Raw genomic sequence first — 17,978 nt, 5'->3', positions numbered from 1 at the left:
TTTCATACTTTGGAACAGATGATGGTGTACCTCGGACATCAAGATCCATGTCTCTTTCTATTGGAAAGGTATTTTTCCAAATTTTAATAACCTGCTTAATGTGCTATTTGCATAAGTATCCATTCTGGAAAATCTTTTAACTAAACCTGTGCTCTTCTTCACCCATGAGATGAATCAGGCAACTACTTAAGAGAAGACTTATCATTCATGGTGTCCTAGGTAGGATATCTAGGTAGCTTACAACACTCCCAAGCCAGTTTGTGATCTTATTTCCAGGTTAGCTACAATGCAGAAGGAAGATTCCATGGAGCTGATTTTTATTTGAAAATGCAGGAGATCTCCAAAATGTGGGAAGATAGTTTCCCCATTTGAGAGAATTGCTGTCTCATTTTTCCTCTCAATTCTGGAATATTAGCATGAGGGAAATGTTGGCATGATAATTATATTCTCCCCCTCAGTAGCTCACATAAAGTGATTGAAGTAAAACTGCTGATACACTGTCACTTCCCCCTGTGTCTTAGGCAGGAGATGAGCCATGTACAAAGCACGAGGCTGTTTAGACTTTTGAGTTTGTTTGTTTTTGCTTTTTGTGCAAAATTGCATTGGGTGGAGACATGAGATTTTTACTGCTGCAACAGGGTGAGGCAGGACTGAGTTTGAATGATTGAGAAACTGAAATAGTGAAGTGTTTCAAAGAAAACATAAATTTAACATAATATATAATTTGGCCCTTAGGAAGCCACTACATTAAGAACTTAGTTATCAGAGACTTGAGAGACCGCCTCCTGCCAGTCACCTCCCAAAGACCTATTAGATTCCATAGACTAGGCCTCCTCCGAATTCCATCTGCCGGCCAATGTCGGCTGGCGACTCCTCGGAGGAGGGCCTTCTCTGTGGCTGCTCCGGCCCTATGGAACGATCTCCCCATTGAGATCCGGACCCTTACTACCCTTCCGGCCTTCCGCAAAGCAACTAAGACCTGGCTGTTCCGGCTGTTGAATTATCCAACCCCATTCGAGGTTACGATTGTTATTGAATTTTAAATTGTTGTTTCTATTTTTATCTTTGTATCCCCTTCCCTTTTTATTGTTAGCCGCCCTGAGTCTTCAGGGAATAGGGCGGCATACAAACCAAACAAATGAAATGAAATGAAATGAAATGAGAGACAGCAGACCTGAGGCACCAATAGGGAATCAACTCCACTGGAGACAATGAAGTTTGCTTCTGAGTAAACATGTATAACATTATCCTGCACTTTGCATTCTGTTAGATTCTTTTACAGAAGTGTTATGGAGCTGCAGAAACTATTGCCGCTGTTTGAAAGTTACAATAAAATTACTTTGTAAATTTGGTGGAGTTGTACAGCAACTGTATCCTGAAGTCCCATGGTTTCCTTTCTGCATGTTTTGCTCTAATCTGTTTAATTGTATTTCCCATGAAACTATCAGCAATGTCTAAATTGAAATATAACATGCTTTTTTGTTTTAGTTGCCTCGAAGGAGAGTCAGTGTTGCTGTTGTTTCAAAGTTTGAGCTCCCAGGCCAGTCACCTAGCCAGTCACCTATACCCTTGGTGTCATCTACCCTGGTAAAATTTAAACTTGGAAAATTGTATATAAATACATTTTTATGACTGTAACTTTGTTGCTACGATTTATATTGATTGTTTTCTAGTATGATTTGATTGCTTAATTGTACCCTATGACTATCATTAAGTGTTGTACCTTATGATTCTTGAGGAAAAATCTTTGTCATAAAAATCTTCCTTTTATGTACACTGAGAGCATATCCACAAAAGACAAATTCCTTGTGTGTCCAATCACACTTGGCCAATAAAGAATTCTCTTTTCTTCTATTTTAAAGAATAAAACTTTGATTTCAATTATTTAAAAATTCCATATATTCTAAATCTGGCATATATAAAGATTCATATAAATATAAATTAATGATTATAATTATACTCCACATGTCATTAGTATGCAGCTGGAAGTGAAAAAGTGTCTTAAAACTCTGAAGGAAGTACTTATCAATCTTCCAGTTTATAGTGAAATTGTTGTCTATTGGATAAATTAATTATTTGGAAAATACACAGATTATATTTTTCATGTTATCAGGGTATATATTTAAATGCAGTTTATGTTCTTTATGTTTGAATGACAGTAAATGGATATCTTTATTTACAGTCTGAATCATCAAATGGAAGAAGCAATTTGACATCAACTCCAGTCTTACCTGTAGTTACAGAGAAGTGAGTACATGAATATTTATTTTATTAAGAGTTACAATTATAACTGGCATTAAAAAAAGTCTCCTTTAAAAAAAAAAAAAGCAAGGCAATATAATACAGCTCAATAATGCATATACCGGTAGTAATACAGTAATAAATATAGTAATATAGTAAATAGTAATACAGCAAGGATTCAACTGTATTACTATTCTTAAATATATATTTTGAGGAATAAATATAATTATCTTTTTGGTGGAGTATTTCTTTTTGCACTTGGATTATAGTAAAATAATATGGTTGGGCTTATATACCTGTTTCCTTGTCTGAATGATTCAGAAATAAGGTCAACTTTGCCAAAACAAAAAGGCATGTAAGATGGAATCCTTAAAAATGGGGAATAAAGTAATGTTATATGCATGAAAACCTTGTATTTTAGAGAGAAATTGAGCTCATTGGGAATTAACTATCCAATAAATTTATATAAGATTATAGCTTCAAGCTGTGATGAGACCCAAAGTCAGCATTGATTGTATCTGTTTCTTACTTGCTACCTCCCATACATAAAAGGCTCATTTAATTCAATCACATATTTTGCTCAGAGCAGAAATCCAATTTTAAAAATCTCCACAGATGGCTTTCCAGCTTCTGATTGATTGTTGGAGTTTAATAGAGTACATCTACACTACAGGTAGTCATCATTTAGATCCTCTATTAACTAGCAACAGTAGTAGAAATACAGAGAAGTTAATTAAATCCTACACTAGATTCAGATGCCAAATATGCTCTTTTCCATCAATTTCTTTTACCATATTTTTACAAAGCATTCCATACTGGCTTCTCATTTTCTAGTGCTTACTAGACCTTATATTACACAAACCGACCATCTTCTGTGCAAAAACACACATAAGGGCAAATCTGACATTTTAGAAAAGCACTCAGATATCAACAGTCATCTCAGAAAATTTTGTCAGTGACCTCATCAGGTCCAGTAAAAGCTTATCCTATAATAATTTTGTAAAAACTGTCATTAGATTATTTTTTTTATGAAAGACAAACTTGACCACCTTCCTGGAAGTTGCAGATGTAGTGAACAGATTTTAGGTTTTTATTTGTTTCTTCATTTGATATATTCCTTGCTTTTCCAGCTATTTCACTTTTCTTCAGCAGCTTTTTAAACACAAATCAAAATTTTGAGCTAGAAGAAAAGAGGATGGATGGGTGGGTGGGTGGGTGGGTGGGTGGGTGAGAAGTTGAAAGTGGAAAGGGGAGCATGGGAGGAGGAGAGGAGAGGAGATGCTTTTCAGAACAAAGCCAAACTTTAAAGCATGAACTTCAATCAGATTTGCAAAGGCTCAATCCACTCATTCAATAAATCAGTGCATAGATTAAACTCTGCCGTGTTGGAAGCAGTCCTACATATATTTGCTATGATTTAAAACCATGACACATGGACAAAATCCAAGTAATGCAAGCAAAACTAGGAAGTTTCTTAAGTTTCTGATGTGCCACAATATCTGGTTGTTCAGAAGTCTTTGTGAGACCAACTTTTGCCCATGTAGAGGTCCACTATCTCCATTGATGAGTATTTAAGACAAGTTAATGCTTTCCTCTTGTGGCTAAAGGTCTTTTCATTTTTTGGTATCTGATTAGGCGTGTGGGTGTGTGTAGCTGCTAAGCTGAATTGATTAGGACCACTTATTTAATGGTGGGACATTTAAATAAACAAACTACATCACTGATAATATCAGCGATATAATATAACTTTAAGTCTCATTTGTAATCATTCCAAGATAATATGAATGATACAGTAGTTTACTGTACTCCTGAATAAAGATGCTTAAATATCTTTATTTCCTTCATTTCCAAAACATAGCCAAGCCAAGCCAATAGTGTCATGTTTTGTCAAAAGAATACTGTTAGGAATACAGGATGTTCTATGTTTTGGAACAGTGCATGAACGTATTTCCTAGAAAGCCTGTATCATATTGGCTGCTATTTTCCACGGACAAAGAATTTGTCATCTTCAGGAAATACATCACATTTGAAAAAAAAAAAAGATTCTGCTGACGTTTTGGAATTATGAGTAGTGATTTGTAAACTAGTATAAAATAATGCTTAAAAGGATCCTATTAAAGTGCTATATGTCTACTGTAATTCTTTATCTCCATGACAAGTTCTGGAGTTTCTTTTTAAAGACAAGTTTCAGTTAGAAGGAAAAGAAATACTGAAATCTGAAAAAAATCCTGCTTCCTCCCAAATAATATAAATATAAATATAAATATAAATATAAATATAAATATAAATATAAATAATAATATAAATATAAATATAAATATAAATATAAATATAAATATAAATATAAATATAAATATAAATATAAATATAAATATAAATATAAATATAAATATAAATATAAATATAAATATAAATATAAATATAAATATAAATATAAATATAAATATAAATATAAATATAAATATAAATAATAATATAAATATAAATATAAATATAAATAATATAAATATAAATATAAATATAAATATAAATATAAATATAAATATAAATATAAATATAAATATAAATATAAATATAAATATAAATATAAATATAAATATAAATATAAATATATATAAATAATATAAATATAAATATAAATATAAATATAAATATAAATATAAATATAAATATAAATATAAATATAAATATAAATATAAATATAAATATAAATATAAATATAAATATAAATATAAATATAAATATAAATATAAATATAAATATAAATAAGTATAAGTATAAGTATAAGTATAAGTATAAGTATAAGTATAAGTATAAGTATAAGTATAAGTATAAGTATAAGTATAAATATAAATAATATAAATATAAATATAAATATAAATATAAATATAAATATAAATATAAATATAAATATAAATATAAATTAAATATAAATATAAATTAAATATAAATATAAATATAAATATAAATATAAATATAAATATAAATATAAATATAAATAATATAAATATAAATATAAATATAAATATAAATATAAATATAAATATAAATATAAATATAAATATAAATATAAATATAAATATAAATATAAATATAAATATAAATATAAATATAAATATAAATATAAATATAAATATAAATATAAATATAAATATAAATATAAATATAAATATAAATATAAATATAAATATAAATAATATAAATATAAATAAATAATATAAATATAAATAATATAAATAAACTGCAAGCACCTATGGGGTGGGGAGGGTGGAAGTCAGTGGTGGGATTCAAAATATGTTATTACCAGTTCTATGGGCGTGGCTTTGTAGGCGTGGCAGGGAAAGGAGACTGCAAAATCTCCATTCCCTCCCCACCTCAAAATTTCCGCTATCCGCTCTCCAGAACCTGTCAGAACTGGCTAAATACCAGTTCTGTTTTTACATTTTTCCTTGGGTCACTTATAATTTCTTGTTTCTATTTTCCCCCCTCTATTTTTAAATATAAGCAATAGTTGGGGAACCTATAGTGTAAGTTGTTTCAGTAAATAAGAAACAACAATTGGGCCTTGGCAAAGCCTGGGTTACTTATGAGTAATAATTGTTTTCAGCAAACAAAGCAACAGTATAGTAATAACTATTGGGATGATTGTGTAGCTACTCCTAAGAAATTCCTTCATGTTAACGGGGTGATTGATGAACTGTAAGTGCTTGTATACTGGGCTTTGTGTGAAGAATGGTAATTCAAAAACTATGGCGGGAACTTATTAAGAATGTACACATTGAGGCAATACTTCATGTTCTTAGTGGAAGCTTCTAGGTCCAAAAATAAGGACTACGGGAAGTGATTTAAATCTGAACAAACAACGAGCAACTGTCTATCAAACAAAGATGATCTGATAATTTTAAGGAAACAATAGGCGGGCACGATGGCTCAGTAGTTAAAGACACTGAGACCCAAAAGCTGGGCAACAGGGTGAGCTCCTGTTCCTACCCCAGTTCCTGCCCAGTGCCCACCTAGCAGTTTGAAAGCAGAAGATAAAAGGTAAAGAAGGGAACAATGTTCCATGTGTTTCAGTATATACTCATGCTGGCCTCGTGACCACCGAAGCATCTTCGGACAACATTGGCTCCCTTAGCTAAGAAAGGGGAAGATGGTGAGTTGGTTTCAATGGCCATCTTCTGCAGTCTGCAGTTCCCATATCATACTTTATGCATTCCTGCAATGGTGTGACTCAACTGTCTTCAGTCAGAGACAGAGGATAATAACAGCAAGACATTTTAAGATTCTCTGTTTGTTTTATGGTGGCGAATGGCCTGAAGAATCCCAGTCTCTCTTTCCCTTTTCTTCAAGCAGCAATCAGCCTGGTGTACAGTAATTTGGGATGTGTTTCATTTGAAGCATGTCAATAGTGTTTGTTATTATTTGAAGAGGGGGTGCAGTTATTTTTGTATGTTGGTATGAAGCACAGTAGGCCAGGTGAGATGAGTAATATAAAGTAGGTATCTTTTCAGAACTGGCTGACACCTGATGGAGGAGGAGGGACTGAAAGAAAATTAGAGAGGGAATTTGTTGCCTAAATAATGTTTAAACTCCTAAATGTAAAGAAAAGACTTTCCCAGGAAAAGCAGTGTGATTTTTTATAGTGTTTTCCAGGAATTTTTTGCTTTCTTATAGATGCTTCCAGGAAACAGAGGGCCCATGAAGCTGGGATATGATATATTTGGTAAAATCATAAATAAATCAGATAATATAATTGGGGGGACTATTACTTGGACAATTTGCAGAAATAGGTTAAAGTGAATTCTCCCCAACCATCCAGTTGCAGTCCTGATCTATATGGGGGCATCTTGTCTAATTTTGCTCAAAGAGTACAAGGCATGTAATGTTTGCTGAATTAGGATTAGGATTACTTTATTTATATGCCGCCCTTTTCCCTGTGGGGACTCAGGGCGGCTCACAATCCAAGGGGGAGGGGAGTACAAGACAAAAATACACACATAAAACAGTACATCGTTAAAAAAAATGCAACAGTCATACTATTCGGGTGGGGTTGAAATCTTAGCCCCAGGCTTGTCGGGACAGCCAGGTTTTAAGGGCTATGCGGAAGGTCTGGAGGGTGGTGAGGGTACGAATCTCCACGGGGAGTTCGTTCCATAGGGTCGGAGCAGCCACCGAGAAGGCTCTCCTCCGGATAGTTGCCAGTCGACATTGACCGGCTGATGGAATTCGGAGGAGGCCTAATCTATGGGATCTTATTGGCCTAGTGGAGGTAATTGGCAGTAGGCGGTCTCTCAAGTATCCAGATCCAATACCATGAAGGGCTTTGTAGGTGACAACAAGCACCTTGAAGCGCACCCGGAGATCAACAGGCAGCCAGTGCAGCTCGCGGAGGATAGGTGTTACGTGGGTGAAATGAGGCGCACCCACAATCGCTTGCGCGGCTGCATTCTGGACCAGCTGAAGTCGCCGAATACTCTTCAAGGGCAGCCCCATGTAGAGCACATTGCAGTACTCCAGCCTAGAGGTCACAAGGGCACGAGTGACTGTTGTGAGAGCCTCCCGGTTCAGGTAGGGATGCAACTGGTGCACCAGGCGAACCTGGGCAAATTCCCCCCTGGTCACAGCTGACAAATGGTGTTCGAAAGTCAGCTGTGGGTCCAGGAGGACTCCCAAGTTGCGAACCCTATCTGAGGGGCGTAGTATTTGACCCCCCAGCCTGAGAGATGGAACACTTGGCCAATTATTGGGAGGGAAGCACAGCAGCCACTCGGTCTTATCTGGATTGAGTACAAGCTTGTTAACCCCCATCCAGTCTCTAACAGCCTCAAGGCCCTGGCTCATCACGTCCATCGCTTCATTGAGTTGGCACGGGGCGGACAGATACAACTGTGTATCGTCCGCATACTGATGGTATTTTATCCCGTGCCGTCGAATGATCTCGCCCAGCGGTTTCATGTAGATATTAAAAAGTAGGGGGGACAGGACCGAACCCTGTGGCACCCCATATGTTAGGGGCCTAGGGGTCGATCTCTGCCCTCCGACTAACACCGACTGCGACCTGTCCAAGAGGTAAGAGGAGAACCACCGTTGTGTGCTCTATCTAATCAAAACCGTAAAATACATCATTTTCTCCAATTTTGATTGGCTTGGGTGGTGTTTTTGTAATGTTATGTGAAGACTTAAGAAATTAGCCTTTCTTAGGAGTACTATATCTGGGCTGCAAAACGGCAGGAAATAGGCATAGAAAACTCTGCCTTTTTGCTGCCCTGTGGTAACCATTCAGATATGGTAGCCTTAGCCTTTCAATCCCAAAGATGGTTAAACATATGAAGGGAGGGAGGGAGGGAGGGAGGAGAAAGATACCACACACCAGTGATGGGTTTACATTTTTTTTTACGACCCGCCGCTGCTATCACTGGTTCGCCTGATCCAGGCCAAACCGGGAGCAACCCACCTCTGCCACTTGCTCCTAATATGCAACCTAAATAATGATGCATCATTTTTCTTTTAAACCTTTTAGTGAAAAACCAAACAGCGACCTGGATTGTGAACACCGTCCTTCAGCATCAACAGAAACTAGCTTGGAAGAGATCAGCCCAGAGGCAAAAGCCAAAATAGAAGAGGAAGCTTATAATAAAGGGTGAGAACTTATGTCTTTGCTATAGTAGGACTGGGCATTGTGGACCCTTTTTGTTAACTCCCTGCTGCAAATGTAAATGGATCTGCTTGATTTCATTACAATGTACAAAATAAGGTTTTGCAGAAACATCTTCATTGTCTTCTTTCTCCTTACTTTAAAGTTGCCATTTTCAGAGGCAGGCAATTTCTACTCAAATGGTCACAGTTAAAAATTTAATTTGCACTGCCTCTTGTTCAGTGGAAGTTAATTATCAAAGTACCATTTTTTCTTTTGGAGAACTCGGTGCACAAACATTTTAGTTGCTATGGTCATTCATCACCACCTACACATTATACCATAAATACAAGGAGAAAATACAAATTACCTTGGTTTGAAACTCAACAATTTTGTGATGTCAAAGCGTTCTCTCCAAGAATAGAGAAATAGAAGGCACTTTACTGAAATGATTGCCATTTGTTTATCATCAATACTTGTTGCCATAGCAATTATGCCTCTCTCTTAAAAGGGTATAATATATATAATGTCCAAGGTAATATCAATCAAATTACAAAAACCAAGTACTGTACAATTGAAGTATGACTAAACATACATGAGTCATTTGTGACGTTAGCTCATATTTATTGTGTTAAGGAGTTATTTCCAAAGTAAGATGCTTACTGAGATTAATAAAATACAAAAGTAAAATATTTAAATATTTAAACCAGTCTCAAACTGATTCGGACTGTGGGAAGAAATATCCATCTGGTTCAGTTTCAAGCTGGGAGAAAGACACTGGAAACATGGAGGCTGGAAAGAAGGTTTATTGATGAAGCAGAACCACATGAGTTTGTGGTTCTGGGCAGCTGAAAAAATGCAGTTCAGACAGAGTGGTTTATACCTTCTTTGGGCTTTGCACTTGAGTTTCCTATTTTATTGGCTATTGTCTGATTCCTATAGGGTCATGTAGGGGTTATGTAGGGGTCATAGCTGGCTCTATAGGCAAAAGAGGAAATGCAAATCCTAGGTATTTGTCTGAGCTAATCTGGTCAGCCCCTGGCTTATTGTTTATTTGAGCTCCCAGGTGAAATTTGGGCTGCTCTGGGATGGTGCAATGAAGGGGCTTGGGTTCTGGAAGGGTGTTGGGCAATTCCTATTGGGCTTAATGGCTTTCGTCCTGTGTTGGATCTTGAGTGAAGGGGCTGCTTCTAATCCTACCATTCTGCCTTTCTTCAGGCTTTGCTGCAGGGAGTTTCAAAATATCCTATCTTGAATGGATTTCTGCTTGAAGTCTTTGCTTTGCCTATGAATAGAGCTATCTAAATATTTGTCTTCCTCTTTCAATAAGCTCTTTATCTCTTTAGTGCTGACATTTGTTGTGGCTATTAAGGAAAGTGGGGGCTGTTTTCTGCCTCAAGCCCCGCCCCCATGTTTCTCCATTTTTCCCTTTGGGGAAATATAATATTCTGCCTTTTTAAATATTTCCCAAAATATTTCATTCTTCTAGAGGGGGTAGGCGGTGACTTTCTACAGGACTTTGAAGAGTCAATATGATTTTAGACTGTGGCTGAACTAAGAAATAATGTAATTGGTTTACAACATCAGTGATGCCGGGGGGGGGGGGGGGGGAAGAAGCCTATATAGCTGTCAGTATCTATATACTGTCAGGCCACTTAATAGCCAGTATAATTCATTTTGCATCCCATGGAAGATTTAACAAATGTGATGGCCTAATAAGGGCATAGTTTCAAGATCTTTTGTTTCATTTAGCCATTATTGCATGTGAATAAAAGCCCATGCTTTTCCTTTCTTATATGCCCATTTGTCATGATGCATAAATATTTGAGTACATCTGTGTTTCATTTGCTTTACCCTGTGTTGTTATTTGGTATTTACCAAGGCAAATCAAATGATAATTAGATAATTTATTGATGGATTCATCTTACAATCGTATCAAAGAAAATAAAAGTAAAATACGTCTATTTCCAAGGTAAAACAGGGAAAAGAAAATGCAAGAATAGATACATTTGAGAAGGCGGCTCTTGACATCGCAATGACACAACATGCAATCTTGGGGCTCCAGTATTGCTGTCGATATCTCTGTTCCTGGACGGTCCTTTTGGACCTAAACTGTTTTGAAGGAACAGTGATAGAGAAGAGCATGTCCTGCTGATCTCAGGGACATCGCAAAGTCCCTGATTGATCCAAGAAAAAGCTCTTTTTTCCAGCTACAAGAGAAGCACCAAAATGGCTGCAGAAGGTTGGGACAAGCCCCTGAAACAGAAGCAGTACAGGAGAGACAGTGTGTCAAAATGGTGAGAAAAAAAATTATTATTAAAGAAGGAAAAACCCAAAAGACTTGGAGTTTAAAATAAAATTGAAGACAGAAGAAAATAAGTGGCGAATCAACCCTGGTTTAAAACTATTGTGTTATCTTTTCTACCTTAACTTTGTTTTCTATGGATGGACTTTTTACAAATGCCTCTTATTTTTAAATTGGACTGGTCTCTTTTTTCCTTCTTCTATACTTTTTCCATTTTTTGTATTCGTGGATTAAAAGTTTCTTCTCTCCTAAGGCTTGGTTGGAGCGTAATTTTTAAACATTTTTTTCCTCTTCCGGAGCTTGGAGTTTACAGAGAGAGGCAAAAACAGATGGAAAAGAGGTAACACTGCCATCTAGTGGCTAGAGGCTTGGCAATATCTGATATTACAAAGCTATAGGCTTTATTTACTGAAAGGATCAGTGGAAAACATTTTGTTTATACAGGTGTTCCTTTGAAAGAAAGAGAAAGCTTTGATTTGAAAAACTCCACTGAATTTGTTTGAAACCTAAAAAGTCTCAGATGTTTTGGCAGTGTTTATAATCTGGAAAATGGCACAATGTGAAGAAGAAAAGGCACTAACTTTGCAAAGAATTTTAGTAGAAATTTAAAAAGTTTAAATAATCACAGAGAGAATTGAAAAGAGACTTGAAATTATAGATCAAAATACAGAAAGTACGGGGACAGTGATGAAGTTTGAGGACAGAGCTCAAAAAATCACAGAGACATATGAAAGTGATAAGAAAATTGTTGACACTGACAGCAAACTGAGAGTGGAGGGAAATGACAAGTGTGAAATATGGAAAGGAGAGATCGATGAACCGGAACTTTATTTCAGATGTCAGAACATAGATGAAAAAAGGAGAGAAAATTTGGCAGAAATAATGAGAGTAATCTCAGCAGAAGCACTAATGATAACAAAAGCTAAGCTAATAAAACATGCAATGAACAACAAGTTCTTAAGAGAAGTCCACATAAGACTTATCAAGAAAACACTTAGAATACAGACTTTACAAATGGCAAGAGATATTGGACTACACTATTTCTGGAAGGATACAGGATGATGAAATGAAATGTCACAATAAAATTTAGTTAAATGTAGTAAAACTTTGAGTGCTATGTACAACGTAATAATATCTATAGTCAAATAAATGATTAATAATGATAACAAAGCACACTAGATTGATAATATTGATAATATGAAATTTTATACAAACTGTAAGTGGGGATTATGGAGATGATGTTGAAAAGTCTTTTTATAAAAGATAAACAATTCTATATAGAATAGAATATAAAGATGTAATATCATTGGATGATTTCAGGGTGATGTAATGAAATGTCATAATATAAATTTACTTCAAATTTAATATGCCTTATGTTGAAAGGATGTAATAATAGCTAGGCTTTATGGATGTTGAATAATAATTGTAACAATTTGTATACATGTATAATAGATTGATGATACTAATAATGGGAAAAAACATGGAATTGAAAATTATTAGAGAATGTTATCAATGCTAAAATAATAGAATGACTTAGAATAGGATAAAAAATAACTCTTTATTATTGGATATATTGAAGATGATATAATGAATCACTATAATAATAATGGTTATATATTTAGAATACCTTGTCTAAAATGGAGAGCAATAGTGACAATCAAACAAAGGAAGCATAATAACAATGTATACAAATATATCTTGATTGACAATATGTGAATTTTGATAAAATTCAAGTGATGACTATGGAAAGGACGCAAAAAGATCTTGTAACCAATCGACACACTATATGTAGTTGAAGAGGCTTTTATGTTATATGTGTTGTGTGTTTGTGTTTGTTTGAAAATAAAATTTTTATTTAAAAAAAAGAATAGATACATTTGTGCTAAATACAAAAATCAGTGCTCAGATAAATACCTGTGTTTAATATACCAATCTGTTTACTAAAATTGATTCTTAGCTGAATTGCCTTGTCTTTACACTTAACAGTTCTGCTAACAATGTACAGAACAATGTACATGTGCATGAGCTCAAAAGCCTGATTGAGCTTGTTATCCGGGGAGGTCTTATTTTCTGGGAAATAGGATATATATATATATATATATATATATATATATATATATATATATATATATATATATATATATATATTTGTGCTGATAAATAAACAAAGGGAGACTAGTATAGATCTATTTCAAGCTATTTAGCTCTCATCAGAATGGAAGTAGTGATCTTCCTCCCATATTTGGGCATACCGGGGGTTGTAAAAATCTAATGTATGTATGTATGTATGTATGTATGTATGTATGTATGTATGTATGTATGTATGTGTTGTATTTGTGCTGATAAATAAATAAAGGCACAAATACAACACAAATGTAACAAAGGCAACAGTAAAAATATTGGGTTTCTATCTGGATGGTCTCTTGTGACGAGCCGATAGACAGAGAATGGAAGCAGTAAAACTTCCTCCCATATTTGGGCATACCAGGGGTTGTGACTCTAAGATACATACATACATACATACATACATACATACATACATACATACATACATTTCAGGATATATATATATATCTCCTGATTATATATATAATCAGGCTTGATGGCTAAGACGTTTGCCTAAGATGCAATACAGCACAGGTTCGAATCCCAGTAAGGGTATGACTAGCTGATGAGAGCTAAATAGCTTGAAATAGATCTATACTAGTCTCCCTTTATTTATTTATCAGCACAAATAAAATTAAAAAAAACACAAATATAACAAAAGGCAACAGTAAAAATATTGGGTTTCTGTCGTGATGGACTCTTGTGACGAGTCGATTGACAGATGTTGGAAGCAGTTAGCTTCCTCCCATAATTGGGGCTTACCAGGGGTTGTGACACTAATATATACCTTCTTCCCTGGCTTCAGCTGATAAGGAGGAGACCTGTGGCTTGATGGCTAAGACGTTTGCCTAAGATGCAATACAGCACAGGTTCGAATCCCAGTAAGGGTATGGCTAGCTGATGAGAGCTAAATAGCTTGAAATAGATCTATACTAGTCTCCCTTTATTTATTTATCAGCACAAATAAAAAAAAACACAAATATATGTTATATTTGTGCTGATAAATAAATAAAGGGAGACTAGTATAGATCTATTTCAAGCTATTTACCAGTAGCTCTCATCAGCTAGCCATACCCTTATTGGGAATCGAACCTGTGCTATATTGCCTCTTAGGCAGATGTGTTAACCACTGAGCTACAGGGCTCGATTCCTTAACAGCCAAGCCAGGGTGAAAGGTATATATTTAAAGTCACAACCCCTGGTATGCCCAAATATATCAGGATATATATAAATATATTATTCACGATGTATAATTCAAGTAATTGAGAACAATTCAAATTTAGAGAGGGGCAATACATTTTAAATCTTTTCTTCAACCTCAGATCTAAAATCAGATTAGATTTTAGGGACCTCATATTTCCATCAATATTCTGGATGCAGGCATGATAAAAATAAACTGAATCCTCACTGCTGCTTTTGTTCCTAAAAGTGTACACTTCCTTATTCTGGTCCATGAATCCATACATCAGGAATGAATACATTTGTTGTTCAGTTACCAAGTCGTGTCTGACTCTTCGCAACCCCATGGACCAAGTAATAAATGTGACCTTCCATATATCAATAATTTCAATGTTCTGGAAGTCAAGAATTTATGGACAGGGGGTCCTAAAACAGAAACGACACATAATACAATTAAGAAATTGATTCTGTTTTTCTGTGGTCTTTTTCTTTTCTTTTAAGGAAATAAAATTCTGAGTTTGCCAATGGATTTGGTGGCACAAAAGAATAGAACTGAACTGAATTGTGGTTTCCCAAGCTGCATTCAATTTTCATCTCACCAGTAACATACTAGCCATCGCTATATTATTTTTTATAAAATTAGGGAGGTTTAAAATGTTCATTAAACTATTTCCTTGTCCCTGAAAATATCCAAATTGTCTCCTTTTAGTTCTTTTAGGAAAGATCTGAACTGCCTCTCCCCAATCAGTTAAGCTATTGATTTCAGAGAAGTTCTTTCAGCTCTAATCTTATCATGAATCTATACTTACAGCTATCAGGAAGGCCTAAAGAAAAACAAGGAAAGTGAAGAGTTGAAAGAGAGTGAAGAGAAAATCCATGAAAAAATCAAGGATTTTTTGCCCATGGGAAATGATAAGATTAGCAAGCCACAGAGGTAAGGACATTGCTTATTCATAATGTAAAGGAGACTTTTTTTTCTGATTAAACAGCTACTCCTATGTGGAATGTCCAACAATTGAATAGTACTTTAATCCTGATCCTGATTTATTGAATAGATCATGATTAGGATTAAAGTACTGTAGTTTATTTTCTGTTACTGTTTTTTTTTAAATACTAGACTAAAACAAAACATGCCAACCCTTTTTTTTGCATTTGTAAAACAGAAGGTTTGGTATAAATGTTACAGAAATTTATACAGAAATAATTCTGTGTGACAAGACAGGCTAATTCCTTTTGCAGATCATTCATCTGTTACTTTAAAAACAAAACATAACAGGTTACTTAGAAAAAAGATTTGGTAGAAGGGGCATTCCTGAAGAAGAAATGCATGATTCTTGGTCAAACACTGCTAAAAAAAAATCTGAGAAATCTTTTAGTTCATATAATCATTGGGAGGAAGGGAGTATGTTTATGTAGTTTTTGTGATATTGTGTTAGGCTCCTGGTTGTCTATGGATTTCTATATATGTTTTTGTGAAATAAAATGAATGTTGGGTTTGGGTCTCCTGCTAGAGCAGGGGGTTGGACTACAAGACCTTCAAATATATTTTAACTCTTTTATTCTGTACTCTGTTTTTTTAAAAAATTATAAAGTGATTATAGCCATTGAGAACTTTGGTGGATTTGAGTATGTAGTAACAATTTTTGACTGTAGCACAGGTTCTGTATTTGCTGTTTATATTGCTACTTTGTTCTTCTTTCTAATGCCATTAATCTAAACATTAGAAAGAGACTTGTATATTATATAAACCTTAGCTTTGAGCAAACAAGAGAATCCAAATGGATAACAAAGAATTGCTGCCATAATGCAGACCACCCTAGCTGCTATATTCAGCACAAGACTCAATAAATCAAATATTAAGTCAGAGTCTTAAAGGAGATGGTAGCATTGTAGGCAGTAGAAACATTGTGATTCGGAATGCTTCCAAAAAACTCATTTTATCATTTTTATTTACTCCCCCCCCCACTGTTTTACAGCAAACTTGAAGTTGTTATCCATTATGTACAGATACTGTATCCCAAACTGCATAAACACTGGAATGTGCTCTGGATTGTAGCAGCCATTATTACAGTTTTTGCTGTAGTGCTGGGGACCTCCTGTTTATACAATTACTTCTTCTCCTATACGGAGAAATCAGATGGAGCCCAAGTGAAACCTGCCTGTTCTGCTGCCCATCGGTATTCTTGGGGAAATTCAGGACTGCAACATGACCAGTAACAAAATCATACCTGGGGAGGGGGGGCGGGGGGAGAACCCATTGAAGAGACACCAGGAATAACCCTTTTCAAAACTTGAGATGAACAATGCAGATTGCTGTCACTCCTGTGATGAGTATATGTAATCAACAACCCACTGCTTTCTTTTATGTCATCAGTTTTGTGAATGCATTGTGTTTTTTAATTATCCAGCCACGCCAGCCAATAAATCTTGTTTTCTCTGTTATGGTAATTGTTATTTGATTGATATGCCTAATATTAGAAAAATTATATGGGAAATACAAAAATAGCAGTCAGTGGAATGTAAAGTCCATTCCTTCTACGGAATGTCACAACAGACTTCCTGCTATATAAATGTTAGGATTAATTCTTCCTATAAATTTCAGTTTGGCTCCTGCTCACTAACATCTTAGAGGTCTGAATTTGATTTCACAATCACACAGATGAGCTAATGCTAAAACTGCAAAACACTGAAATGTTTTCTTATAGGTCGATTCCATACTTATGAGACAAGACCCTTGCTACCTCACCACAAAAATAGGTGAAATGTAGGCTGGGGGCATGTATTTTTGTTAATTATTTTTTTAAAGTGAAACTTTACAAAAACTACATCTGTAAAGTTCTACCATGTTCCAATAATATGAAATAATATTGTAGTAATAGGCTCACACATCATACTAATCCATATTTATTGTATTGCATTTTATTGAATAAACATTTTTTTTAAAAAAAATCGTGTGAAAATGCTGTTAACACCTCAACAGCAAAACTCCTTCATATTCTGTAGTGAACATTAACATGCACAATTAAATCTAAATGTCTGGAACAAAAGACAGCTTCTAGTAAGTTGGCAGGAGATGCTGTGTGGTATGTGCTTTCTGCTCCTTGGAATCAGAAGAGAGGATTTTTGTTCCTGAAAGTATAAATAGATTTCCTGACACAATTCAAAGTTAGGAAACATCAAATTGCAGGCATAACCACGCATTAAGTAAAAGTCAACTGAGTAGCACAAATAGAAGTGGTTAAAGATCAGAGTGAAAGAATGGCTCACAGTTCGGGCATTCCTTTCTGGTTCATTTCAGCTACTGGAATGGAAAGAAGCCCCAGAGCATATTTTTTACTAATTTGTAAAATTGTTTATTGGCAAAAGCATTATGCCTGCTGAGAGCATGTTGCTTTAGCTCTTCTCACAAATTTACTTGAATTATTTAGTGTTTGAAAGGGGCCATTTGACAAAAACATTCAGGATATGAACTTTTCTTTGAAGTATGTATGAGGGTGAGGTTCTGTCCTACCT

General features: G+C 34.8%; 1 protein-coding gene across 1 annotated transcript in view; it reads left to right on the top strand.

Annotated features, from left to right (window-relative positions):
* The window catches only part of IRAG1 (inositol 1,4,5-triphosphate receptor associated 1), a 63,558-nt gene extending 46,850 nt beyond the window's left edge, over positions 1–16,708 (top strand). Inside the window, exons 13-18 of the mRNA XM_087704211.1 lie at positions 19–68; positions 1,489–1,587; positions 2,183–2,247; positions 8,762–8,881; positions 15,277–15,399; positions 16,442–16,708. Coding sequence (XP_087560337.1) covers positions 19–68; positions 1,489–1,587; positions 2,183–2,247; positions 8,762–8,881; positions 15,277–15,399; positions 16,442–16,682 — 698 coding nt within the window. The 3' untranslated portion in view covers positions 16,683–16,708. The remainder of the gene's footprint in view (positions 1–18; positions 69–1,488; positions 1,588–2,182; positions 2,248–8,761; positions 8,882–15,276; positions 15,400–16,441) is intronic.
* Positions 16,709–17,978: the final 1,270 nt, after the last annotated feature.

The sequence above is a fragment of the Thamnophis sirtalis genome, unplaced genomic scaffold (assembly GCF_051295495.1).
Source record: "Thamnophis sirtalis isolate CommonGarterSnake01/CBP01778 unplaced genomic scaffold, rThaSir2_p1.2 scaffold_1, whole genome shotgun sequence".
NCBI lineage: Eukaryota > Metazoa > Chordata > Lepidosauria > Squamata > Natricidae > Thamnophis > Thamnophis sirtalis.
The sequence above is the reverse complement of the archived record's forward strand: the minus strand, read 5'-3'. Positions and strand labels throughout refer to the sequence as shown.